The 27,277-nt window shown below is 39.7% G+C and overlaps 2 protein-coding genes across 4 annotated transcripts in view; one reads left to right on the top strand and one right to left on the bottom strand.

Moving 5' to 3' along the window:
• The window catches only part of dbn1 (drebrin 1), a 101,182-nt gene extending 97,963 nt beyond the window's left edge, over window positions 1–3,219 (top strand). For all 3 annotated transcript variants that reach the window (XM_054625621.1, XM_054625622.1, XM_054625620.1), the window contains exons 14-15: window positions 44–143; window positions 834–3,219. In XM_054625621.1, the coding sequence (XP_054481596.1) occupies window positions 44–143; window positions 834–889 (156 nt within the window). In that variant the 3' untranslated portion in view covers window positions 890–3,219. The remainder of the gene's footprint in view (window positions 1–43; window positions 144–833) is intronic.
• Window positions 3,220–14,268: 11,049 nt separating this feature from the next.
• On the bottom strand, window positions 14,269–23,975 carry LOC129114081 (proline-rich protein 7). Its single transcript, XM_054626597.1, has 3 exons — window positions 23,627–23,975; window positions 14,520–14,942; window positions 14,269–14,414 (listed from the first exon to the last, which is right to left on the bottom strand). Exons 1-3 carry the CDS (start codon window positions 23,973–23,975, stop codon window positions 14,269–14,271), a joined length of 918 nt encoding a protein of 305 aa, XP_054482572.1.
• Window positions 23,976–27,277: the final 3,302 nt, after the last annotated feature.

The following is a 27,277-nucleotide window of genomic DNA, read 5'->3' as shown; positions in this document are numbered from 1 at the left end:
AATAGATTTCTTTCTCCTTTTATTTCTCTGACGGTTCTTATAGGCGAGTGAGGGCTACTTCAGCCAATCACAGGAGGAAGAGTTTGGCCAATCAGAAGAGTCCTCAGCTAAACCTGCGCCTGTCTTTTATAACAAGCCACCAGGTGAGAAAAATAAATATTATTATGTAATAATCAACACTTGAGTTTTTTATTTGGAGCAAATTTATCAGTTTACTTGTAATATACATTTTTCAACAGCACTAATTCCACCAGTACAACAGTCATGTCATATTCACCACTCTGCTGCTCTCACTTTGGATCGATGTTAAGCAACCATCCATACTCAACACTTCCTGCACAGATGTGTCAAATTAAAAGCTTTAGCAGCTCAATTGGCCATAGTCTCTCACTATTGTTGCAGGCTTTTATTGTGGAAAATCTGCAAGAAAAGCCAGAGATTGTCCACGATAAGTGAAATGAAAACAGTATTTGTGTTAAAAAGAGAAAGTGTTGAGTATTTCATGAATCTCTTGTTGTAATGGAAGTAGTGCTGCAGAAATGTATATTAATCTGAATTCGCCAAGATATACAGTAAAGACGTCCTGTGATAAATCCTCGTTTTATGAAAGTTAAAATGTTCAGTTCTTTAAGAAATTGAGAGGTGTTGATTCAACTGTATGATCCTTTTGGATGATCTAGTTTGTGGTGCAGTTAAAATGTATTGTGATATACTGTTGTGGCTTTCCAAATATTGCGTCCACTCCTCTTTTTTCTGTGAGGGTTGGTTAAGTTTAAGAACCTCAGTATAATCTTTTAAGAGAATAAATCAATAAAACCGGTTTGTGTGTTCAGAGATTGACATTACGTGCTGGGACACGGACCCCGTGGGCGACGAGGATGACGACTAACCAGCCAATCAGACACCACCACAGGACCAAGAGGAAGTAGGAAGTGCGCTTCATGAAGAAACAGATTTTTTTTGTAAAAAACAAAAACACAAACAAACAAAAAAAAAGTAACAATAATAACGAATCTTGCATCAAAAGTACTTCTGTATTATCTTTTAGAGGAAAACAAAACAGTAGCCAACAGGAAAATAAAAAAGACGGGGTTTGAGTTATCTTTAAAGATGGTTTGAAGGCTCAGTTATGGGCGTTTTCTTCTGTGTTTGTTATTTTATTTATTTGTTTTTCTTTTTTTCTTTGCTATGCAGACATAATAGCTGGGAGTGGGGGGGATTTCGTTTGTGTAAATGATTTATTACACATTAACGTAGCGCACTGCTGCATATTAGAGACAATGAAGCCCCGTGTGTGGCAGGCAGCGGACACACCTAGTCTGTAGTGCTTTAATAACACCCTATACAACTAATACAGTGGATCATTACAGCCGCCATGTATATCTGCACTCTCTGATTCTTTTCTTACCTCTTTTTCACCTCCCTCCTTCCTTCTGCCTTCCTCCAAAAATATCCAGAAATATTCACATCTGCAAGTCAGTTAATCTTGTAAAGTCAGCCCTCACTTTATTGGAAAAAGGTGAAATATTTTATTTATTCTGATGGGACCCTGAAGAAATCTATTCAGCCAAATTGTGGTTCATTTTTTTTTCTTTTTTTTTTGTTGCTTCTTTTGTATGATTTTAAGACTGAATTCAAGATTAAATGGCTTGTAAATCTGGTTGCTTTTTTCAGTGCACTTTTTATTTCTTCTTCCGCCTCCTTGTAGATCAAACCCTCCCCTCTGGTTCTATAGAATTCATCATTTTTATCCCACTTCTATATTTACACAACAAAATAAAAAAGCTCTTCATCTAATCTAGATGAATATACTGTAGATATTTTTCCAAGTGTTTTGTAGGAAAGTTTGGCTTTAAGATAATGAACATAAAGCCACATTCAGCTTGTGCACAGTAGGAAAAAAAAATCAATGAATTCTTTGTATAATTCCTATTAACTTTCTCCAAAAGCTAAAAATAACACTTTTTCACTAGGCCCATCATAATGTGGGCATTTTTGGACCCCAGAGAGAACGGCTCCGGTTTTAGAGTCGTGGAGGTTTGTGAGGCAGGACGACCTGCTTTTTCCTCATTTAAAAAAAATTAAAATGTTTTGTTTTCTTTTGGCAGTTAGGCCTTATTGTTCCACTCAGACTGAGGCTGAGGTAGATCCTGGATGACAGAGGGAGGGAGGGATGAGCCTGCTGGAAGCAAACTTGGGCCACACGGTGTTTGCAAATATTATTTTTACCACTTTGTTTTAATCTGCATGGAGAACCAGATGTTCATAATTTATCACAACACTACTGTACGGATTTGATCGTGTCAAAAAAGCTGTCAAATCAAGCCAATCGTATTTATAGATAGCAGTTTATCTAGGGATCTGTTCACAGCCAGAATCGACAGGAGGAACAATTACAGCAGTCAATTTAAATCTGCATAAGGGCATGTAAGTAATGTATGACAATATAAAAGGGTCTGAACCTTCCTCGGGACTAAAGTTAACATAACTCAGCCTCTTCTGCTTCCTCAATTTTATCGAAAGTGCAATACGTAATCACCTGAACACCCTTTAAGGCTTCGGTAAAGTTGGTAGGAATGTCACCATCAAAGGGTGACTTTATCGTTTTTACATGACATGTAGCACCTAAACAGGCTGAAGTGTTCAGTGAAAGTATTTCTGCAGAGTGAAGTTACGTTAGGTAGATATGCAGAGATCCAGAGGGCAGAGAGGACCGAACTGATAAACAGAAACTGAAGTATAAGAAGGCAATACATTTGGAAAAAAGTCATCAAATGGGACAAGAAAACAGGAATATTTCTAGTTATTGTGCGACAATAATTGAAGATTTGAAAACTTTTCGGACATCTGTTACTCCAAGCAGCTTAATAGTGATTCTTAATTCCTCTCTGACCCACTTCTGCTGCCTAACTGCTTTTGTTCTGTGCCATGCAATACAAAAAGTACCATATGTATTTTATTTTTATTTTTTATTGATGCAATATTTAGTTGCCCTGGAAACTGGAGTGAGAGGCTGGGCGGGCTGAGACGGGAGGAGGTGTGTGTGTTTTTAATACCTGTCAAAAAGTGTGCTAGAATTGATTTTCAGGACCTTTTTGAATATTAGCAACAACAGTGTTAGTCTTTTTTTGCTGTAAATTCCTGTAGAAAATAAAAAACTCCTAGGCAATAATAACACGTGTGTGTGTATGTATGTATGTGTGTGTGTGTGTGTGTGTGTGTGTGTGTGTGTGTGTGTGTGTGTGTGTGTGTAGAGCACCCTGGATACTGTGTGTGTGTGTATGTGTGTGTTTACTAGACAGGAAGAGTTCATCTGCAGATTATTTGGGTCGTTCGCTCGGGTGTTAAGATACGTTTGGTGACCTGGTTTGATTTATACCTCTGAATCCCAAATGATAAGGTGACAGCAGGACGACATGCTCACAGCCAACATCTGCTTCCTTTGATGAAATCCTGTAATATTAAACTCAATTAGTAAATAAATACGCAACTCTTGAATTAATTTCTATACCGTCATTTATACCTGTGTTGCCCAGTAAGCATTTATTTGTTTGTTTGCAGATTAAAAGAAATCTAGAAATAGTAAAAAAAAAAAACAGCCTGCACTCTATATAGACAATAGGCCATTATTGTAGCATATAATGAAATATCCAAGAAATAAATAATAAAATAAAATATTATCAAAAATAGGAGAAATAATGACAATACAAATCGTATCACATAGGATGATGCAGTCCCATACATAGGTACAAGGTTGGAAGGTTGTTTCTATTAACAGCAAGTATTTTAACTAATTAATGAATACTTTTTTCCCAGATTTAACCTAGACTTCTAAATGGACTTAATGGACTCATGAATGTGGAGAGACAGAAAAGGTCAAATAAAAACAGGAAGCATGGACAGAGCTTGAGCTCCTTGAAATTGACAATTGTGAGAGTTGCATTTGTGTTCCAATTAGAAAAGGAGAGACAGCTGAACAAAGGAACCCAAATTGTTGTTTAATTAATAAGATGAGCGAAAAAATCCACTTCTGAGACATTTCATTAAAAGTAAATATGCTGCAAAACACGTAAAACAATACTTGTTTTGCTCAATATTCACTTCAATGCAATTAGTCCTCCTCTTTTTTCGGGCTGCTGGGAAGTGACAGAGAGGAGCAAGCAGCAGTCTACTGGTGTGAGCTCTGGATGTTTGTGGCCACCTGGTGGCTGTTACAGACTGTGAACCAAAGCGTTATCCAAATATCTGCCTGTATAGCATGGAACTCTGCAGTCATATGAATATTGATCAATACTAATTGTGTATTATAACTATCTCAAAGTTTTTGGGGCGCTTTGTGTTATTTGTAATGGCTATATGGAAATAAATCCCAGTTAACAGTCGATATGTAAACTATAGACGTGGTCAAAACAGGGAAACTGCTTCTATCCTATAATAGTAATATTGCTTTTGAAATTTAGATTAGAATGGAATGGTAATATGAATAGGTTTACCTGCAATGTATTTATATTGCCAAGCTTCTTACCTTCAAAAGAAGACCAGACATATAAATATAAGCCTTTTGGTTCATGATTCACTTTTGGGATAAGACTTAACAGGTTTAGGGTTTTGTCACAAGAAAAGGAGCAGCATGAGATGTCAGTAAATGCACCACGTTTACTTTAAAGTGACAAAGCCCTCTACTGGATGTAGGAAGTATGACTCTTGTCCATCAGGAACAGAGGAAGGAAGTCAGGTCATGTTGTTATAGAGCCAAAAAAGCCTTCTTTGAACATGAGGGTCTCTTAACCTTAACAAAGTAGTCATTTATAACCACAATTCCCCCTAATCATGTTTTTTGTGTGTCTAATTCTGATCAAACCTTATCCATAGTCGTCAAAGATGAGAAAACTGTTTATTTTTGCAGCTGACATTTGTAACCATTGTCCTTTCGATGAGTACTTCAGATGAGAAAATACTTGTGTGTGTCATTCTGAAGGGCAAATACTAATGATGAGTTTTGTCGTTTCCTTTGGAGGACTTGTTTTGGAGGACACTCTTTTTGGAAACATCACGACTCCATGAAGAATTCTGGCTGCACTGCCGGAACAGATTTCCAGTTCGGATCCAAAAACGTGTTCTCATTACATCACATTACATTACAGTCATTTAGCAGACGCTTTTATCCAAAGCGACTTACAATAAGTGTATTCAACATAGGTATTCAAGAGAACTACTAGTCACCAGAAGTCATAAGTGCATCTCCTTTCTTAAACAAGCATCTAAAAGCATAAACCAGAGCAAAAGTATAGTGCAGAGGCAAATTACTACGAAAACAATAAGTGCAACAAACTGATATGAATACAATAAGTGCAACGAACTGATACGAATACAATAAGTGCAACAAACTGATGCGAATACAATAAGTGCATTAAAGGGTATCATTACTCAAAGAAGAGTGAGCTCATTTAAAGTCACACATGTTCACTGCAACCAAAATGCAGCAGTTTGGATCAGAGGTATAAGTCAAACTACAGTGACATGCACAGCAACACTTCCTCGCTAAAATTACAGTAGAAATACATTAAAAGTTAAATATTTTGAATTGTTCTTGTAGTTCATATGTCCACCACTCGATGTCCCCATTGTATTTCCTTTCCACTGCTGGACTACCTCTGTGCTATAGCTCTCTGAGAGGATGTTTGTCCGTTTCCTGTCCTACTTTTCTGCTGTTTCATTCTTGTCTTCATAAACAATTAACAGTTTTGTCATGATCTATAATCTCTGTAGCACTTTTCCTTCTGTTGATGTTCGGAATAGATTTTTTCTGGGTGCAATTCTCCCAAACATGACTTCAGACAGTCAGTTTTTTTCTGTCTTACCTGCCAGGTAGGTGAAAATCCGAGCAGATGGAGGGGAAATAACTTTTTAAGTAGGATCATTTCCTGAAGAATATAGCTACAGCACTTATGTTTCCCAATTTTTGCATGAGGACAGTAGTCTTTAAATAACTTTAGTTAGCCAAACTCTCCCTCCGTTCACCAAGGCACCATGACAACGGCCGTGAGGTCTATTAAATATGAACATTTTTATTTGTCATTCATCATTATGAAACGATTAACAGGTTTAGGAGCAGCCTGATTCACAGATACAGCTTTAAGGACCTACATTATCCATTTTTCATGATTGTGTTTTTAAACCACCACAGCTCAGAACGTATTTCTTAAATTTAATGACTTAACTCATTATAGCTGCTGACGTCTTATCCCTTTTTGTGCAGAAAGGTTGTATTTTTTGAGGCAAACTAATTATTTTAGATAGATATTGTGTGAATCTTGCAGAGCCAGTGTACAGCAGCATGTTGCTGTCACCATGACAACATAAATATGTGTTCAATTCTTGTCAGGAAAAGAACATGATCTCGTTTTAAGATAATGATATAAAAAATATGTTTTTATTATGACGTATTTTACCTGTTTTTGCATGCTTTATTGCTCTGGACAAGAAAAACAAGAAATGTTAGTGTTGTCTGTTGTGTTGTATTGACAAACAAAAAATATGTATTTTTATCATGGTGTCAGCAGTAACCATGGAGTCCTGAAAGATCAAAAATCCTCTTTGGGGACTTGTAAGAAGGTAAACCTGCTGATTGGAGGTTTTCTAGGACAGACGCTCTAAACTGGGCTGATTGGAGGTAATAAGGAACCAGTAGATCTTTGTCACAGAAGACATTTTGACTCGTCATAGTAGAAAAAGCACATGTGTTACTAGTAACACATAGTGTTCCAGTGAGTGTGACAGTGACCCCGCATGCACAAATCAACCCTGGATGCAAAGCAGCTGGATAGAATTCAGCCAACATTCATTTGATTATTAACGCCTGTGCTTTTCCAACTGTGACAAATTGAAATGTCTTCTGTGAAAAAGGCCTGCAACGGCTGCAGTTTATCTGAAAACACCTGCACTGATTTAACAAATCTGATCAGGAATTAGCACTTGGTTTCAACATTTCTTTCTCACGTGTCTGCTTGGAGCAAAATACAGGAGCAATGAAGGTCAAAATCTGTGTAGTATTTTCTTGTAAAAAGCGTATTCTGTTCATCCTTGTACTGAGCTAAAGGGCTTTTGTCCCTGTGTATTTTGCATTTGAATCAGGCAGTTTAACAGTGATGCAGTGATGTGGTGGTTGAGAGGGAAGACAGGTTGGATTAACTGTAATTTGGCTGATGGATGGGAATACTCCAGAGGAAGTCTAATCAATTGGTTCAGCCACTTGGTGAGCAGCCTCGATCACTTATTAATCAGTGGAAATGAGCTATGATTACACTCTGTGACGGCGTCTCTCAACCAAGCTGCATCGAGGCTGCAAGTTTTCTTCTGCCTCACTTACCTCGGTACGTCTTCAGAAAAAACAAGCTGCTGTGGGGTTGGACAGGAAAACCAGGACTGTGGAAAAACATGGATGTGGGTTCTGACCTGCAGGTTCCTGAGCAGACTACCATTTAATTCCACATTAAATGTTTGTTTCAAGGAAGGATAAGCCTGAACATGCGGCTCGCTGATAACGGTGCTAGCAGCGATAACAGCGCTTACACTGTTTACCTGAGGGGGAATCTGAGACTGGGTGCTACGCTTATATCCCGAGCATGAGTGTAGTGCAGATTTGCAGCCAGGAGCTAGTCAGTGGGGCATGTTCACAAGACAAACAAATTAAATCTAAAAAGATCATTTGCACCAGAATTGAATCAGGTATCTAGATTATTTTCAGTTCTCTAGTGGACCTGCTGCATGTTTGCATCAGACTCGGCTGTGATGAGATTTGTGATGCAGCTGGCATGAGAAAAGACCCCCACTTCAGCTCACTTCCTGCTGTGAAGCTGTGATGTAACAGTGTCAGAGGGACGTGGTCATGGTCGCCAGCCAACGCTCACGATGTGACAGAGAGGGGTGGGCTGATGTTCTCCCTTTACTACGTGTAAACATGGCTGAGCTGGTTGCCAGGCAACACGTCCTCTCACATTGCCGTCCTCTCACAGATGCGGTCCCAGGCCTCGATATTTGACGAATGAGTCGGGAGAAAATCTCAGCGGGCTGTCGTTTTTGTTTTGATTTTTTTCTGATAAAATATTATTCAGTGCCAACAGAAAGGGAGTCACGCTGGGTGTCAACGTCTCGGATTGTTGCCAAGGAAACTTCATCAGTGTTTGTCATCAATGTCGTGACCTTTTTGAATCAATAAATTACCCTCTGTCAGCTATGAGGACAAGACTTCACACCTCAGACTTCATATTTCTTTAACTCCCACAGGCATGAGTATACACTTTTGCTAAAAAACAAAACACTGCATGTGATTTACTGTTTTCATGTCACGTTCATAAGACTGCTGCTCAGTAGAAAAGGTAACATATATAAATGCACTTCTGCAGGACAAACTCTTGTGACAAATAGGACAGATTTAACAGTAAAATATATTACTCTGCATAACAAATGAATAGATAAAGTAAATGTAAGCATCAAAACTCTGCCTACAAACCAGTTTACCTCCTGCTGGAAAAGGTCAAATTCAAACCCAACCTGTCAGTGTGGGCAGTCCAGGTGTAGACAGATGGACAACCTCTATATATCAGTTGAGTTAGAGGTGATGTTGCAAGTAATTTTGTTTCCAGCATGTGTTTACATGAGAGTTGTTTGGTATACGCAAACTGTGTGCTTGCTGCTTGTTAAAACCACAATTTATTTTTCTACACATTAAATACAGAAGATGTGACGTCTGAGCTTTCGTAGGCTTTCGAGTTGTTTAAAGGCATAATTGACACACGTGGACAGAAATTAACAATTATAAGTTACTGAAAAAGTAACTTTTTGCAAAACTGTGGGTTTCATTTAGGCTAAATTCATGCCCTGCAGCAGTAATAGGCAGACATTTCACAGCAGCCATTTTGACATGTCATAGCAGAGTAAACATATAATTGAAAACATTGATTATGGTCTGTTGTGTTCAGTCAGAGCCGTTCCAGTGAGTCACCATGCACTACACCAGGGCCATAATTAATGTGATTGATTACACCTGTGTTTACCCCGCAACGACATGTCAAAATGGCTGCTGTGAAAAGAGATCTATTAATCTATTTATTTGACATCTTTCATCAGAATTTTGAGTCCTTTTAACAGCATGAAAATGGAATCATGTTAGAAACAAGCCTCATTTGGATACTATTTTTGTTAATCTGAGTTGTAGAATAAATAACAAATGTGACACCCAGGCTCGACTAGGGAAGTTTTTTTTATCAATCATGGTTTTGTAAGAATCCAGGGATCCAGGGACAAAAATGTCACCCACAAAATGAACGACAAGATGAAGACGTCACTCTGTGTTACTGAAAAGCGTCGAGGAGTTTGTCTCTTTCTCTCTGCACGGATCTTTTATTACTGGAGAGCACATCTGTAGCTGTGGAAATAGTATTGGATGGCCTCTCTCTCTCTTTCTCTCTTCATATAACCTTGCAGGCTGAATTATCATCATCATCATCAAGCTGTTTGTCTCGGTGATGGAATGCACGTCTTAAAGATGAGACGCTCATCTTCAGTTGCGCAATCCGTTTCTCAGTTTTCTCAAGGCCAAGAAATATTTAGTCTGAAGTTGTGAAGATGTAATTCTTGGTCATCTGTGAATCATCAGCCTGGAGGGAACAGGTTTGATGACGGAGATTATTGACAGCTTCGTGCAGCTCCTGTCATGTATATTATATATTTTTATACATCAGGCAGATCTGAGTACACAACTCATTCTAGACTCTGGGTCTCTGTTATTCCATATAAATGGGAGTGAACTAAACAGGACACAGAACAGGACAGAATTGTCTGACATTGTGACCCTAAATAACAGAGGCGTGAGTTTGCAGCCCAGTATCTATAGGATTTATGTTCGCATTGGACGCCAAATGCAAAAAAATAGCACCTCCATTTTGCACTATTACCTTGATTCTGCTCTTTTAATTGTTGTGTTTTTATGTTCATATACGTACTTTTGTGTATATATATTTATACTTATACTTGTATATATAAGTGAAATGTTTATGCCTCCCTTTCCTACTTTGCTGTCCTTGTTTTCTGTTTTTTATTAGTCTATTTCTATGTATGATTCTGAAACATTCATTGCCAGTGCAAGAAGTGGTGTGGCCTCTTTGCAGCAAAGTGAAAAATAAAACCTTACTTTTTGCTTTGCTGCAAAAGGGCCTAAACTAGAGGGAGGTTGTGGTGTTGGACAAGAGTTTGTCTCCATCACAAAGCTGCAACATTCATCTTTTTATTAACAGTAACCCTTACAATCTCTCTCAAATCCTGGTTGCCATTTAGAGAATGTGAATTTCTTAAAAGGTGATATTCAATAAACGGATACATCAAAACAAACATAATACCAGAGAAAATATGTGCCTCCGAAAGGTAATTGAGAATGCAGTTTTCAAAATTTCTTTGAGACCAGGCTGCTTTTCTCTGTTTTTTCGGAGGTAAAAATAATCATTCGTATATGCTTTAAATTACCATGAACCAAATACTAAAGCAAATAAACACACAAAATAGAAGCTAGATGGATAAAAATGCTAAAAAAGAACAACAAATGCTTTAGAAAATGTCATTCTTTGAGCTAAAGTATATTATACTTTAACCTACTGCCATCCTGACCCCATTTCACTTTTTATTTTATAATGATAATGGGCTGCAGCATTATTATTGCTGCTCTCCAACATGATGGAAGCCAGAGTTGGAAATGATTAAGATCATTTAAAAACCATTATTGACATTATTTTGTGGCAGCAGGGAATGAGAATGTCTGAGAGGATGTAGACATTCAAACAAAGTGCTGCATTTGTCTCTCTCTGACTCTCGCTCTCTGTCAAACATGGCTTTGGATTTGAAAAATGTGTTGATCGTAATTGGAGATCTGTTGAAAGGGTGAATCAACACTGATTAAACCTAGTGTATATGTTTAAAAAAAAGGCTGCTGCACCACTCGTTGCTTCACCTCAGACCACAGGATTAATGATGTGAAGCAGGTGTTTAACTTTGCACAGCTGATGCGACATCACTGATTCAGTCCTCTGAAGTGCATGTGTGAAATTTTCAAACAACTTTGCTCTTTAAACAAGGCGATAGGAAGAAGTCACAGCCACATGATCAGCTTTTAAGCCAAGAAAGTTCTGTACTTTGAAGGTGAGCCAGAAGGAGGCATTGACGGGCTTAACGGATTTGACTAATTAACTGATTCATATCTGATAGAGATTGTGAGAGCCAAGCACAAAAACCTACAACTCCACAATGTTAGATGCAAAACTAGCATGGTGCCTGATATTATGGCATGGTAAAAATGTAGAACTGTAAATACAAAAATCTGACCAGAGTGACTTCAAACAGCAGGGAGATGTTAGTATTTGATTTTCCACTAAACATTAACTGCATGGTTCCTTTGTGAGGCATTACTGCAGGAATCCCCCACTGTGAAGTACTTTTGAGAGGTTTAATGAATGTGTTAATAGGATTTATTTGAAATAATGTTCTGAGAACTTAAATCTTCTGGAACCAAATACACTTTTTCTGTGTTATGCATAGCTGTTTTGCTTCCTAGTGCTAATATTCATTGCCACCTGACGCATTGTAATACTTCAAAACGTCTGATCTCGATTCGTCTTCACTTCTATCACGTCAAGTGTTTCTGGAAAGTCTGTTTTAAGTTTGATTTGTTTTGCGCACAGAAAGAGGAAGAGAAACTGTGAAAACATGGAAGAGATGAGTGGCAGCGATGACGACTTTGCCATTACTTTGTCACCCAGTTATGCGTCTTGCATCACTGTAGCAGCAGCATTAGAACAAATGAGGTAAACACCACAGACGACGATAAAGGGGGAATAAAAAAGAAAAGGAATGAGCACAACAGAACTGCATTCAAAAAACGAAAATGAGGATGTAAAGGAGATAATCTCAGGAGGTGAAGGAGGGTAAGAGTGGCCCACAGGTTAACTGAGGAAGCCAGAGAGATACTAAAATTCACAGTTCCCATTAAAAACCTTCCTGATTGGCAAATGCAGACGTTCTGAATCAATTAATAGCTGAGAGAAGCATCGGAAAAAGAACAGATACATCTGATGAATAATGTAAGTGTAATGTTCAGAGGTCAGAGGAGGCGGTCCACAGTAGCAGAAGGCTGCAGAACATCTCCTCTGTCTTGTTTGATAAAAAAAAAAAGAAGCAAATTACAATATGAAGAGAAAGGCTTCAGATGAAGATGCAGAGATTGCTTTTGCAACCCAGTCGCAAATACATTTAATTTAAATATCTCAACATTTTATATCAACATTTCAACATTTATGTACATCAACGTTAATTGTTTTAACCACTCATGGTGCTTCTGCCGTATCCTATCAATTAAGTTTAGGTTGAGACAATAAGTCTACTTGGTTAGCTTTAGTAAAACATCATCTTTGGGTTAAAATAAGTATTTTTCATTTCACACAAACACAAGTGTCTTTGTCACATGTTTGACCAATCCATTCAGCCCGCCCTTCTCCCTATGTGGAATACTGCAGACTTTGATTAAACGTATTTGTGAAACATCAGATATAAACGTCATCCGGTAGAAAATACGTTCTCTCCAACTTTTATTGACAATACAGTTTCGTTGAGACCAGGCTAGGTTTTTGTTTGGTGATAATTGCAACCCTGTTGATTGTCACAAGCTTCTAAACTCTAAAGCAAACCAATGTCTTTATTTTCAGTTTTTTTGTACTGTTAGGAATAATGGTTAAAGACAAAGAGTCATAAAACAAACACCAAATATCCCTCCTGGCGATCAATAAAGTGATAATCTATCTTGTATGTGCAGGGGAGCAAGGATGCCTCCTGTACACTACATCACTTGTACCTAACTTTATTGACTTCATCTCTGAACTTAGACCTGCAGGAATATTTATTGTCTTTCCAATCCAAGAGTTATGGTTTCTGTGTTTCTGCACACCTGGTCCATGAATTTGTGCAGAACCATCATGGTGCTAGGATCATCCCTCAAAAGAAAAAATGTGAGGTTAAAATATGTATGGTATTATTCAACACAATAAAGTATGATGTTACTGCAAATAAATCCAGAACACATGTAGTGATGTTAATGGCTTTAATTTCAATTTAAAAATGATCCAGAGAGGGGGATCCAATATTTAATGGCATTTTGCGGTGAACATTTTTTCTTTTTTGTACTCCATAAATTATTGGAAGAAGCTGATGAAGATTTTTTTTTTCACAAGAGAAAAGGCATTTGTCAGAAAGCTTCAAAGAATGATGATAAAGTTGTACATGAAAAAATGTTTTTCTGCGCCATTGACCCAGCTGAGACCATCCTGTGAACTCCAAAACCCGAACTTCCATGTTGAAAACAAACTGCAACAGTTTGTAGTAAAGACATTGCAAACAACGAAGCAGCATGTTCCGAAATGCGATCCGAGTACACTTTGTTCTCTGGAGAGCTGCTTGTACTCTACCTTTTTGTATTTGCTGTCAAGTGTGAAAAAAAACTGGCCACTAACATCACAAACACGCTGGCCGAGTCCAACCGAAGAGTCACCACGTGGTCTTTTGTAAGTGTAAATACTCAGACAGACAAGCTGTGAGCAGAGCCTCCGAAAAAAATCAGAGCAGATAAAAGAGGATAGGTCGTCGTGGGCAACAGACAGTTCCCGGGAGCCATGGCAACGGCAGACTGGTACAATAGGTTGCTCAGGCACAGAGAGAGAGACGAGAGGGATGAACAGAATGAGAGGGCGACAGGAGAGAGAGAGGGGGGGTAGAGATGGAAATGAACGGAGTCTGGATGAAAGGTAGAGAAGCAGCTGTGCCTGTTGATTGTCATTTTACCACGTTACAGGTCCTTTTCTCTTCTCCTTGACTCAATTAGTGTCAATATGACACCGGGATGCCTCTGTTACTCAACAACAACAGCGTTGAGCGGTGTGTCATTCCCTCCTTTTACTCACACAGCTGAAAGCCACGATCCCAGGAGAGTATAGTGGCGCCCTTCGCCTACAGAGCTTGAACTCCTGACGATGATTTAGCAGCTCTTTAACCCTCCTTAGCCCTTTATAGGGAATTCAATCTCTACTACTAGCGTTGTTAGTGCTGTAAACACGGAGCCGCAAAAGGAGGCATTCAGACAGGAAGTCTGTCTTTGTAGATATCCTCCTTGAAGGCTCCTAAGAGATGGACCAACTTATTAGTTAGTTAGACTCCTCCAGTAAGGGTCCAGGTCTAGACAGCGGTGCTACGACCCAGCAGGGGGAAGGCTGTTGGCAGGCCACAGCTGGGCTCCAATCCCCTCAGACCATGGACCCCCTGAAGCTCCTGTAACCCTCCTTGGAACCCCTGGATCCCCCCTTGGAGTCCTTGTATCCCTCCTCGAAGTCCTTGTATGCCTCCTTGGAGTCCTTGTATGCCTCCTTGCAGTCCTTGTATGCTTCCTTGGAGTCCTTGTATGCTTCCTTGGAGTCCTTGTATTCCACCTCTTAGCCCCAGTCCATCACGGTGAGTCCTGGGCTCTCGGCGGGGCATGGTGGCCATGGCGGCGGCAGCCTGGATGGAGCGGGCCCCCGGCGGCGTGAGGTTGTTGTGGTTCAGGTCCATGTTGGACAGAAGATGACCCAGGGAGTCCCAGCGCTGTGACGACGGCAGGCGTATCAGGGAGGAGTAGGCTCGCTCGGGGAACATGGCCGCCACGGGAGGCTTGCTGATCTCGGACGTGAACACCGGACAAGGATCCTGGTGTTCCCTCGGAAGCGGAGGCTGAGGTGGTGGGGCTCGGAGCGGGGCAGGTTTCAGGTAGGTGCCTCCCCGCGGGTCAGCCAAGACCTCGCTGTAGGGCGGAGGAGGATCTTCCATCAGAACTGCCTCCTCATAGCAGGGGGGTTTCCCAAATAGTTCTGTGTCTGGAAAAAAAAAAGAAGACCGGGATTAATCACAACGGTTTGGGACACAAAACCACTTAGTTTGATTTAGGTGCGATGCATGTGACAGCGTGTTCAGCTTAGGAAAAGGCTTAAAATAACCATGAAAGTGCCTTAACTACATTATGCAAGTTACGTGAGAAATAAATCAAAGTAGCCTTTCTTGTTACACATGGGGGACGGACACCAGCAATAAATATATAAATTCATAAATATACTTGTGTGTCAATTTGCAACACAAACGCACTTCAATTTTAGGTCACAAACAGAATGCTTGTAATAGACAATGTCCTGCTGCGATGCATGTGACAGCGTGTTCAGCTGTGGGAACAAAACCCATTACAGCACATTTGGTCTGAACTCTGTCTCTCTCTCTCGCACATATTTTACTTCATCACTCGCTCCTATTTCAGGCGCACTTGTTTCCCATCTTTATTCCTCTCGCTGAAGACTGAAGCATCGTTTCTAATGGAGGAACTGCAATGCAGCACAATGTGCAAAAAAGATACATAATCACATTATGAACAGGTTGCCATTCTCCGTTTTTAGTGAGCCTTGTTCCCAAACATTAAAAGAGGGGTTGTGTCTGCTTAATTGATCAGTCAATTCGATAGATTATCAATTGAGGGGTATAAGCTTGTTTAGTTTGTTTGTATTATGGGTTAATAGGATTTTATATTGTCTTTGTGCCTGGAATGTTGTGGTAGATGAGCAGCTCAATCAAGGAGAGTGTGAACAGGTTACCCTAAGTATGTCCTTTTAGCAGGGAGGGGCTGGGATCTGATAAAATGAAGGAAGATAGGGGACATAGTTCTGCACTTATTGACTTTCTGTTATATTTTGTTGAAGTCAGCCATGAAGTAACCATGAAGTCAGCAGTTGTTTTGAGACCTTGTCTTAATGGTGATTTAATTATTTTTGCATGATTAGGATTCCTGCTCGATTTCCCTCACCCTGTGCTACCTGGGAAGGTGGTACGTTCCAGTTAGAGGAGAAGCTGAGAAGTTATAAATGTCATTCAGAGAAGTGGGCAGCTTGCTGTGAGGCTCAATACTTATTTTGTTTGCTGTTCCGTTTCTTCAGTTTAGTTTAGCTTTATTGAAATTCCCAGGTTTAATTTTCATCTTTTGTTTTAGTTAACTTTTTGTTAATAATACCACTTTTTTCGCAGTACTGCATATCGGTACCGGGTTCTTCAACAGCCCTTTTTTAAAGCTTTCCAGTGCCACACTATCTGCCCTTTATATGGTGTGGTGGATAAAAAAAACACCATCATATTTATTTCTTGTTTGTTCAGACAATAAACAAGACAGTTTAAATCTATGTTTAAGTCTCAATGGATCTGACATGCAACATCATACGTGTCATTACGACACAAAAACGTTGATGATTCATGGCTGTCTCAATCTACGTCTGGAGTAGTGATTGAGTGGATGATTGAAGAGACTGTGTTTTTTTTGGTTTGACATTATCAGAAACATAGTTTTCACTGAAATGTGTATTGCGCAGTTTTTGGAGTGTTTATCTGCTCTGTGTTGTACAATAGGAGTACAGAATAGTCAAATAAAAGCTATAAAGATATTTTTTCTGCAGTATTTTGTTCACAAGCAGCTACATATTCCTTACTTGTTCTCCACTAATTGGAGTATTCTCACCTGCTGCTAATTAATCCACTTAAAGACTCAACAGTGAACTGTTCAGACTGCAATGCCAACACAAGTTCAGTGTATTCAGCAGAAACACCTGCACAGGTTTTTCAGTTGTCATGGTGCATTTAAGAAGTGCTGTGACATGAATCATAGTCAACAGACTCCCTGTGTAATGCTGAGAGCATTTCAGCGGCTACATCTGACATCAGTAATGGAGGGATGTTTTTATTTGTATGCTACTGTAACGATACAATTTACCATCATGTGGTTCGAACAACAGAAAACAAACGGCTACATTTTTTATTTCTTTGTTTGTAGAATTGTGGCTTCTTAGCGACACGTCTCTGACTTGAAACAAATTAGTTTGACATTTTCTTTTGGCTGATATTAAAGAAGGAAAAAAAAAACTGAATGTCAGATTTACTGTGGAGAAATGCAAAAAAATACGCAAGCACAGAAATAAGATCTTTCAAGGAAATGGCATCTATGCTGCAAAAGAAAGTTCACAATTTTATCATTTCTAAAATACCTCCGACCTTTCAGAGAGCCTGTTGGCATACTGTTAGACGGAGTTTATATTCTAACGTATTGTCAGTGTAAAGGAAAATATTTTGGGCCTTGGGAAACACACATCAGTCTTACAGCTTTTCTTTTTGGAACAACTGAAGGCAGTTTCTGTGTCCAGGCTGATGGTTCTGCACAGATCCTGATCAATATTTGTCGAAATGTTGCACAAGCTCTCTGCTTCTGCTTCAACAGGAACTCGGCTTGTGAATTTCTTGCAGAGGCTCTTTGAAAAAAAAAAGGTTTGCACCCTATAATGCACCTTTTTTTTAATCCACACAACAACAATATGTTAATGTCTATTTTTCAAAGTGACAAACATCTAAACTAATTTCTTGATGCTGTAAAAATAGCAAAAGTTTTTTGCGCAAGGGTAACTATAGTTCAGTACATCCGAAAAGATATACACCACTGTTTTACTCACACAAAGTTTGTTAAATGACAGTACACGTTCTGAGTATGAAGTGCATAGTATGCAATTTATGGTTGCAGAGCTGGAGCTCTTCTCTTCGGCATCACAGCTAATTGCATTAGCATACTGATACGTCAGAAAGACCTTATAAATAAGTGCTGAATTCAGACACGTTGTGCATTGTTTACGTTTTTATATTGGGTTAGGTGATAATGAGTGGGACATAACATGATAAACCTCTATTTAAGGGGTTGGGGATTTTTTTTTTTTTTACAATATTGTTGATATGCTAATTTGGCGGATAACGCTGAAAACCAGAACATTTTAGTGTTTTAGTGCTTTACAGATATATTACCAGCTTGAAAGCTGGGACAACCCTGCACAAAAGTTCAAGTTTGCTGTCTGTTGTAGTAGATAGGGGGGAAAATATGAATAACTATTTGATGTAAATGATCCTGAGTTCCAGTGTTTCTGACAATCATAACCAAACCACAGCTTGAACCTGTTTCCTTCCTCAACAGCAAACATCACAGTGCTGAATCGGCAGCTGTTTTGTTGTGCTGTTGCCATGGAGCCGTATGTATTTATAGATGCAAATGTGTATGTGTGCGTGTACCTGCCCAAAGTCCATCACTCCTACAGGATCAGACTTCCATTGTTAACTCCCCCGTCCATCTCTCTCTGCTGTCAGAAATACGACCAGCTGCCAGGACGGCTTTATATAAACATCAGCAGAAACACATGGGACTGATGTTCTGAGGATCGGGGGGGAGATAAAGTATGCCAGTGTGTGATACAGTGATCTGTGACAGCTACTGTATAAAGCACGGTTATCGTATTGGTCATGGTGAGTGGATTACACTGAAACATTATTTACAGTACGTTTGGTTGAATCTGCACTGCGTCTTTTTGTTCATTTAAGGTGGGCAACAGTTTTATTTCTGTATGGGCCCTGTTTCAGAAAGCAGGTTTAACAAACTCTGAGCCTAAACCTGAACTCTGAGTTCACTGAACTCTGACTTTGTTAAGTTAACACTTAAGTTTTATTGATGATCTTTTTCCTAACCTTAACCAAGTACTTTTGTTGCCTATACCAAAGCAATCGTTCACAGACATATTGTGTTTCTGCAAGCGTGATACCAGGCTGATATAAAATGTATTTGATAGATTAGCTTTGTTCATGTCTGACAGCCACAGATACGTTGAATGTCACTTATTTTCTCCTCATGTCGTCCTTTCTTGCATCGTCTCTTAAATATCTTCATCTCATCCAACCTTTCACGCCTTATTTCATTAAAACCCTATTACGTCCCTTCTTATCTCCTCATTTAATCTCATCTCATTTCTTTTCTCACATCTAATCTTCTTTGCATAAACACTTAACAACAAGATCAGGGTGTTTTCATACACTGTTTGTCACTGTTTGTAGCGTAAACAGTTTCCCACACATTAAATATGTGTATGTAATCCACGTAATCACGAACCAGGAAACCAGGAAACACAGAGCGACAAGGTTCGTGTAAAAGTAAGGCTGGACTCTGGACTTTCACCCAAATGACCTCTGTTCATGTCCCATTTGAAACCTGTTGTCAACGTTGGTTTATTTGCTACATAAATTCAGTGCTTCAGTAATGCCATCCATAGTTATTTTTACCCAAACCTGGATCGGTTTCATGATTTTTCCAGTTCAAAGCTCTGTGTCTGCAGACGGCTGCAGAGGAGGAATCATCACCCACCACTGGTCTGAACTGAGCATCTTATGAGAGCTGCTCCCAGTGTGAACATCCTGTCAGAGCAAAACATGCTGGCTGTGTGGGATGACAGCTGAGTGATGCATGAAATCTGTGTTTCTGGAGCCAAACCTGCACGTTGCTTTTACCGTTTCTTTACCGTCTTTTAGATGCATGCGAGTATATTGTGTTTGCCGTAAGCATGCAACGCTCTCCTGTGAGCAATACTGGACTTCAGCCAGCCGTAGGTTTTGTTTCAGATTCAACTGTATGATCATTTTTGGAGAATTTAATTACGTTTAATTACGCTTCTATAATTTTGTGCATTTATATCCATGAGCGTACGCTAAATAATAAACTGCAGCCTCTATAAAACTGTCTCAGTAAAAGCTTTACATTCTTCATGAACCTTTGATTTAATGCAGGATTGTTGTTTTATTTGCATAGTGTTAATTTTATAAACTGGCACCTGAATGGTATCGGGTTAAACAAAAAAGATACAGAGTGTTCATTTGTGATCTTTGATGATCAAATTTCATTCCGTGTCTAATGCCTCTTGGTTGCATTTCCACTTTGATTTTTTGATACTGCATAGCAATCTGAAGAAGTGTTAATGGAGTAGAAGTCAAATGAGTGTGAGAGCTGATATGATTCTGCTTGTGATCCCACCACTCTCACCATCTCCACATCCCTCTCTCCCCTCTGGTAAATACGAGTGAAGCAGCTCCTGGCTTCTCTCTCCCTCCGTCCTCTGTTCTGCTCAGCTCAGCTGGTCGGCACCTGCTTCTCTTTTAGCTCTGCTGCTGCCTGGATACTGAGCCTCTTCATCAGTCTGCTTTGTGACAGAGACTCCAGAAACCTTTTGTTTTATCGGTTGCTGTCTGTCTGTGCTCATTAACCATCTTTGACAGCAGCTGATGCTCTTTTACTCACTCCAGCTTCACTTCTACTCTCCGATAATCCCTCTTTCCTATACTCTCTATACTCTCTACAGAATGTTAGAGGTTCATGCTGTTCCTCCTCCTTCATTGCTTTCTAATGCTTCTTTTATTGCTTTTTGATTTGTTGTTTATCATTTAAGGAATCATTCTCTCTCTCCATATTCTTATGTAAGAGACAACAGCATGTTTTAATTGCAAAGTTAGTACTTGATGAAACTATGTTGCACATAGCACACCTGCTGTACATGTTAATGCTCTAATGTCACTTAGAGATTGTGGGATTTTCATTGGGTCCTTCTCTTCCGTTATGACATACCTGTGCTTTTAACAAATGCTAATGTTCTTCCTGGCTGACAATTATTTTCACTGCAGTTGCATTTCTTTTCTCTTTTCAGACGTCTTTACAATGCAGCATTTTTTTCTAGCTTTCTAGGTCAGAGCTTGAATTCCTGAAAAAGAACATTGCTTTGTTTTTTTTGTCTGCCAGAACAACATGTTCTCACTCCCAAGCTCATCAAATACCAACGCTTGGGCAGTGCCCCCTTGCCGTCTGTAGCGACACACCGGGGAAACCTTTAACGCCTGAGTGAGACGCTCCAACTAACGCCATTGTAAACCCATCCACATCATCATAAAACAGGCTGAGCAACAGATGTAGTATAAAGAGTGAGGAATTCACAGGACATTCACTCAGGAGGCTGCTGTTTGTGTACCGTGTATAATTTTTACTGACTTCGCCGTAGTTTGGAACGTAAATTCCATACTTTACTAACAACAGTAACGTGACAAATTAAAATATTATTTTACTTAAGAAGTATATTTATTTTAACCCCCACCAAGATCTTTTCCAAAGCCAAAGCCTAAAGACTTTTGCTGTGTAAGTAAATCGAAAAAACTAATTAAACCTACTTTTTGAAGCGTAGGGCAGCTGACCAAGAGTCAGTATTTGAAGGGTTGGGAGTGAGAATGTGTTGGCCAGGATGGTGTAGCAGATTGTTTGCAAAATTCATTACTGAATTTCCATAAAAATTGTTTCACACCGATTGGCAAGTTTTGGGTGGAGAAAGGAAGGAAGGCTCATGGCTGCAAACTCCCTCTCTGTATTTGAAGAGTTGAGGTGCCCTTGAGTAAAACAGTTAACTGCCAACTGCACAAGTGGAGCAGCTCAGTTACCTGCAGTGCCAGGCTGTGTTTGAAGGTGGCAGCGGGGAACTGTGTGAACGAGGCAGGGTGTTGATTATAGAGAGTTTTATACCCTGATGGAACTGGTTCCAGGTGTCATCATTACCAAAATATTGTTGATTGATGGATCAAGATCAACAACTGCAGCAGTTATTGCCTTTGCAGGTGGGAACGTCATCTATCGGGTGGCAGTGACTCAGGAGGAAGAGGGAGTCATACACTAATTAGAACAGCAGCGGTTTGATCTTCCTCCAGGGCGGAGGTCAAAGTGTCCTTGGGCAAGATACTGAACTCAAACCAATTACAGTGTTGACGTTTCCCCCCCCCCAGTGTTTATGACATATTTTAGCCATGTTGGCAGCGTGGCTCTAGGACTAGCAAAGTTGGTTTGAATAGATTAAAATATCTCAAAAACTATGCGATTAATTGCCATTACATTTTTAAACATTCAATCTAAATATTTGCTGTCCTGAGAAGGTGAATCCTAACAACTTAAGTGAACCCCTGACTTTTCCTTATTTCCTTCAATTAGATTGATCGAAATGAAATTTGAACCCCTCACTTTGTTCTGAGTTATTTTGATCAATACCTTTAAAGGTATTGAGTAACAATACCAAGCCCTAGTTAAAGCGCCAAATATGAAGCAATGTCTACTTGTGACTGATAATTGCAGGTTGCATCACAGTGACCCCTTTTAGTTGTCTTCATGACCCCTTGTGGGGGTCCTGACCCCCAGGTTGAGAACCTCTGAAGTAAAAGAAGAGTATCTCAGACTGCTGTAGCCTCACATTAGCTTTGGCTGAACTTGAGAATGCATTCTAAAACAGAACAAGGACATTTCTTAGAAGCTAATTACGAAAGGGAACACTTTGTGGACGAATGATTACAGTGATCAATAAATCTTTCTACCGACATACTTTTCCTTTAAGATGGCGATCTCTCTCTCTCTCTCTCTCTCTCTCTCTCTCTCTCTCTCTCTCTTCTCTCTCTCGCCCAGCGGTGCTCCTGCTAGCTCTACACTTTCCCTCTGATTTTCTATTTCTTCTCGTCGTTTTTTTGTTCTCCGAGTTTAGCCCGGTCGTGTTGTTGCTCGCTCCGTCACCACTGGGCCTCCACAGTCACAACCCACGCCTCAGCGGCAGCTGTCACCATGACGCCCTGCGGGGGAACGCTGCCCGGCAGGAAGGGAGGTGGAAACTGGGATGTGAAGTGTCTAAAATAAAAAATCTGACAGTGAAAAATGAAATCCCCCTCCAGTCCTCTGCCTCTATGTCTGCATCTGAATTCCTCATATGGATGTTGTGAATTTATTCCATGTTTCTCAGTCTTTGTAGTATTATTTTTTTTTGTTCAAGAGTACAAATTATGAGTCATATGAATAAAATATGGATTTGGTTAGTAAATAAAAGGAAAGAGGTTTTTAAAATCTATGCTCAGCAGTAGAGAAGAGATTAACGTTCTGCCTGAGGAGAGACCTGCAGTGAGTTTATTGTTGAGGCTAATGGATGCAGTAGTTAATATTTTGACTGCTAGCGTTGAAATACAGCTTTAGAGAGATGAGGAAAGAAAAACGCTCCCCTGTGTGCTGGTCCCCTTTTGTTTCATACACTATTTAGGGCTGAGTATATTGAAGTATAAGCAGCTGGAATTGCTGGTGAGCAGCTCCGAACAATTAGATTTTGGGGGAGTTCACATGTTTATCTGGAGGTTGTTGGAAGGAAATTGTATTAGAGTTTGTAGCTCTTTGGTCTCATGTGAGTTTAACTGCAGATTGAAAAAGACACAGTACATAATCATTGTCAACCGGCAGCACATGACTTTCACTCAATACAAGTTCTTCCTGTTAGCTTTTGTATGCTTTGTGCTTTTGACGTCTGAAAGGTGCATAATGCAAAATATTAAAATATGTGATATATATTGAAGTCTGATATTTTGAATATTTAGGCAGCACTTGAACTAAAATACACTATGTGACACATTTTAAAATCTTCCTCCTCACATACAAATCCACACCTTGAATTTGCCCAAAGTTCCTCGATTACATCCTTCCCCACTTCACCTTCCCTCCACTTTTTCATAGTAAAATGGTTCAAAACTTTTAAAAGAACTGTTGAGCAACAGCATAAAAACAAACTACAAAAACATAGTACTATAAAATCACAACAGAATAACAATTCCTTTGCGTTACCTGGCATGCTGACCCAGTTTGCTTGAGGCATGGGATGAGGGACCTGCAGAGGAAGAGGCGGCGACAGGGTTTGAGGAGGGCCAAACTGCGGTGGCTCCCTGGGCAGCTGTAAAGGTGGTGGTGGAGGCGGAGGAGGAGGAGGTTGAGACGGGTATCCCCCGGGGTGACAGTTGAGTGGCTCCATCTCTACGGTCCGCAGACATTGCTCCCTCAGCCGCTCCTCGTGGTGCCGCTTCAGTCTGCGCTGCAGGAAGCTGCAGAAACAGCAGAGCATGACGACGAGGGCCCAGACCAACCAGAAGCCGGCGAAACAGGCCAGGAAGGTGTAGGTGCCATGTGACATCACCATGGCGGTGGCGGGACGGGCTGAGAGTTCCCCCCGAGGCAGGGAGAGGCAATTTCAGACGCACAGGATGAACACGAGGTCCTGTTTTCCTCTGGACGCTGTTAAACTTGACAAACTTATGGCTCGTCCCTCTGGAGTCAATAAGACAAATTCTGGCACTGTTATCACATTCTGTGATTTAAAAAAAGATATTGCAGATTCAAATGCTGCTATCCTTTGGGGCTGTAATCCAAGGTGGAAACTAACAAAATAGAAGCAGGTGATAAAAGCTGTTAACAGCAGCTTGCTTCTCTGGCGATGACAGTTCAGCCGCTTTTCTGGAAATCTGATGCAATGCAGTCAAATGAGCTTAAAACATACTTCAAAATCATCACAAAAACTGAGCTCAATGACTTGGTTTGTTTCAAGATTATTTCCTAGATTCTTAGAATTGCCAAGAGAAGTAAAAAAAATGATGATAATGAATTGAAACTGTTCAAAATCCAGTTAAATTGAGTCAATAAGACAGCCTGCAGTTCCGGTCTTTGTAGTGTTTATGAAAGGACGTCCATCATTTAAAAGCAGCCCCCTCAAAAAAATGTGTTATCATGTGTATTAGCATTTTAATTAAATTAAATTCCATTAAAGAGTTTTCCTAGAAGAAGTTGCATCAAGGCACTGGATGCTTAAAGTTGATGATGAGGTTAATTAGCTTTAAAACACATCGAAGGGGTTATTCTCACAACAAAGTAGAAACTATTTGTACAAGATATGTGTCTGGAAAAGAGGAACTTCCTGCTCCACCACCAAATTCACTAAAATACTTTTTTTGCTTTTTTGAAACATTATAATCTCTCTATATTTTCTTAAACCACTAAAAGGTCTCGAATCTCATAAGTGGATCAGAAAACTGCATGAAATCTAAAGAAAATCCTTTCTTTCTGTTAGTAAGTCTTGCTGTTAGTAAATCTGTATCTGTCCAGATGTTTTAGGAATCAGCTCCTCTGCAGCACTCCTCATTTACATGGAAATGTGTCTGAGTCCCAGGATAAACACGCACACAGACGGACTGTTATTCCACAAGATTACAGATGAACTCTGCAGCTTCACAGGTGTTTCAATAGCAGCAAACATCCATTTAGTTTCTCCAAAAAGCTCCACCAGGCTCCTTTCAATAATCAGTGGTGGTGGCTGAAAACTTTAAAGTTGCAAAGGCATCATCACCTGTTTTTTGAGGCAGAACTTTAAGTCCAAGTTACAAGAGAGAAAAAAGAAACAAAAATAAGTTGAAGTTGGGAAAAATAAAGCCTGTGGGCCGGATTAACTGAGGCAACGTCCAATCAGAAACGCCAAAAAGCCCTGATGTAATGTGTGTGAATTCCTGTCGGACACTCTCGTCCACGTGAAGTCAAAAAGCCGGTCCCTTCAGAGCTGTAGGGGTTTGGAGTCTGGGGTGCCGAATTCCTCGTTCTCAGATCCCAGCAGGACTCCTCAGCCTCACGCTGCTCTACAAAGACACACAGGGAGGAGACGAGACCATCGTCAGTGATTATCAGAGGACAAATTCAGACAATATTTTCAACACAGTGAGAACTCAGAGCAAAGTAAAAACAGCGCAGCGTAGAGGCCGTGAGTTTAGAAATCTCAGCTGTTTGGGCAGGATTATGAAGACGCCAACCTCGGGGGGTCAGTATCAGTTTCACAATTCAGAGAAACGCTTGCTGAGAAAATATTCACAGTGATGTAGTGAAAGTTCCTGTGAAACAAAAACTTACAAACACATTATTCCTTGTTTTTGTTAAAACTAATTAATTACTTTAGTTAATTCTTCCACACTGCGATGCCAATTACAAGCTCTGTGAATTGAAAAGTAATCGATGGTTAAGAACTATGTCCTCTAAATTAAGTCCTCATTAATGGAGAAATTGCTTTGTTAAGTAACAGTGACCTTTGACTAAAAACTTATCAGTTCATCTTTGAGTCCAAGTGGACATTTGTGGCGAATTTTAAGAAATTCCCTTTCAACAAAGAGAATTAAATATTAGAACCAGCCAAAGAAGATGGAGTAGAGAGATGACAAAGAAAAAAGTATTAGTGATAGGAGGAGAAAACACAAGAAGAAAATGACAAAAAGGCCACTTTAACTCCATATGGCTGTTGTTGTATAATTATTTGCTTTAACAACAGAAAAAAAGTTAGTAATTTATTCTGGCAAAGATAGATGTTGTTTCCTTTTTCAAACACACCACCGTGTTTATATTTCTGATAAATGTGTGTTTTGCTCAAAAGGTGGCCTCTAAATGGTAGAAAACAGAATACATGAATAGCTTTGTGTTAAAACCCCAGAGGAAGAATCACAAACAGCAGCTGCTTTTTGCTTCTTAATTTACTCCAATCTGAAAAGCATTTCTGCATCTTGATGAGCAGCTGATGTCTGCAAAATGTAAGCTGGACCAAAACTGAACACTTGTATTTTTGCGTTTTTCATTCCTAATGATGGTGCAGACAGTCTAAGATGTTTTGTTCCTTCAGAGTTTCAGTAAATCAGACCAAAGCTCAATAACTGAAGGTCCTGCAGGTTTCCATGTCAGAGACCCTAAACAGACGGGCTGCAGACCTCCATCTGGTGAGATCTGACACCCAGAAGGACTTCTGCAGACAGATCATTTTAAACTGAACTGTCTGGTGTTGAGGAGTTTAACAAAAATGTTTCAGTGCAGCCTTGTCCAGTGTCCAAGGGAAACTTTACCAGACTTTATGATAAGTTTTAGTTTAAATGAGACTAGGAGTCTATATAGTCATAGCTCTGTCAGTTTGTGGTGCTTTGAGCTAAATGCTAACATGCGGATGACAAGCAGGATATTAATGATGTTGGACATTAGGATTCTATTTGCTGACTTGATTCCCTTTTGTTTAAATTGAGTTAAAATACACCTTGTCAGTAGTTTAACTGACAAGTGAATTTAAGGCAAGTAAGTTATTTGCAGTCTCCATGAAGCTTTTTTAATGCCATACTTAAAAATATGGCAGCAGCATGGGACACACAACCTGAGCTTAATGCTATTATGAATGAAAACGCACACACTATGACAATATTGAGATTTCGATTTTTAGCTGGTATAATGTTCTCGGTGTCAATCGTCTTATTTTAGTGTGTTTATGACTAAACACAAAGTCCAGCTGAGGCGATGGGAATGTCTTTAGTTTTGCAGGTATTTGACCATAAATCTAAAGTATTGAACTCATTGATATTTTGACCTGATGATCAGCCTTTTTATGCTATTCATTTGTGCATTCTTTCAATCAAGCTGACAAACTGCTTAACT

This window comes from Anoplopoma fimbria, chromosome 24 (assembly GCF_027596085.1).
Source record: "Anoplopoma fimbria isolate UVic2021 breed Golden Eagle Sablefish chromosome 24, Afim_UVic_2022, whole genome shotgun sequence".
Classification (NCBI taxonomy): Eukaryota; Metazoa; Chordata; class Actinopteri; order Perciformes; family Anoplopomatidae; genus Anoplopoma; species Anoplopoma fimbria.
This window is presented reverse-complemented; position numbering and strand designations above follow the sequence as displayed.

Bases quoted from the DNA above. Each gene is read 5' to 3' on its own strand.
- LOC129114081 (XM_054626597.1), bottom strand. From the start codon at position 23,975: ATGGTGATGTCACATGGCACCTACACCTTCCTGGCCTGTTTCGCCGGC. The intron at 14,943-23,626 runs GTAACGCAAAGG...TTTTTTTTCCAG, and splicing joins AAACTGGGTCAGCATGCCAG to ACACAGAACTATTTGGGAAA. The intron at 14,415-14,519 runs GTGGAATACAAG...AAGGACTTCGAG, and splicing joins TGATGGACTGGGGCTAAGAG to GAGGGATACAAGGACTCCAA.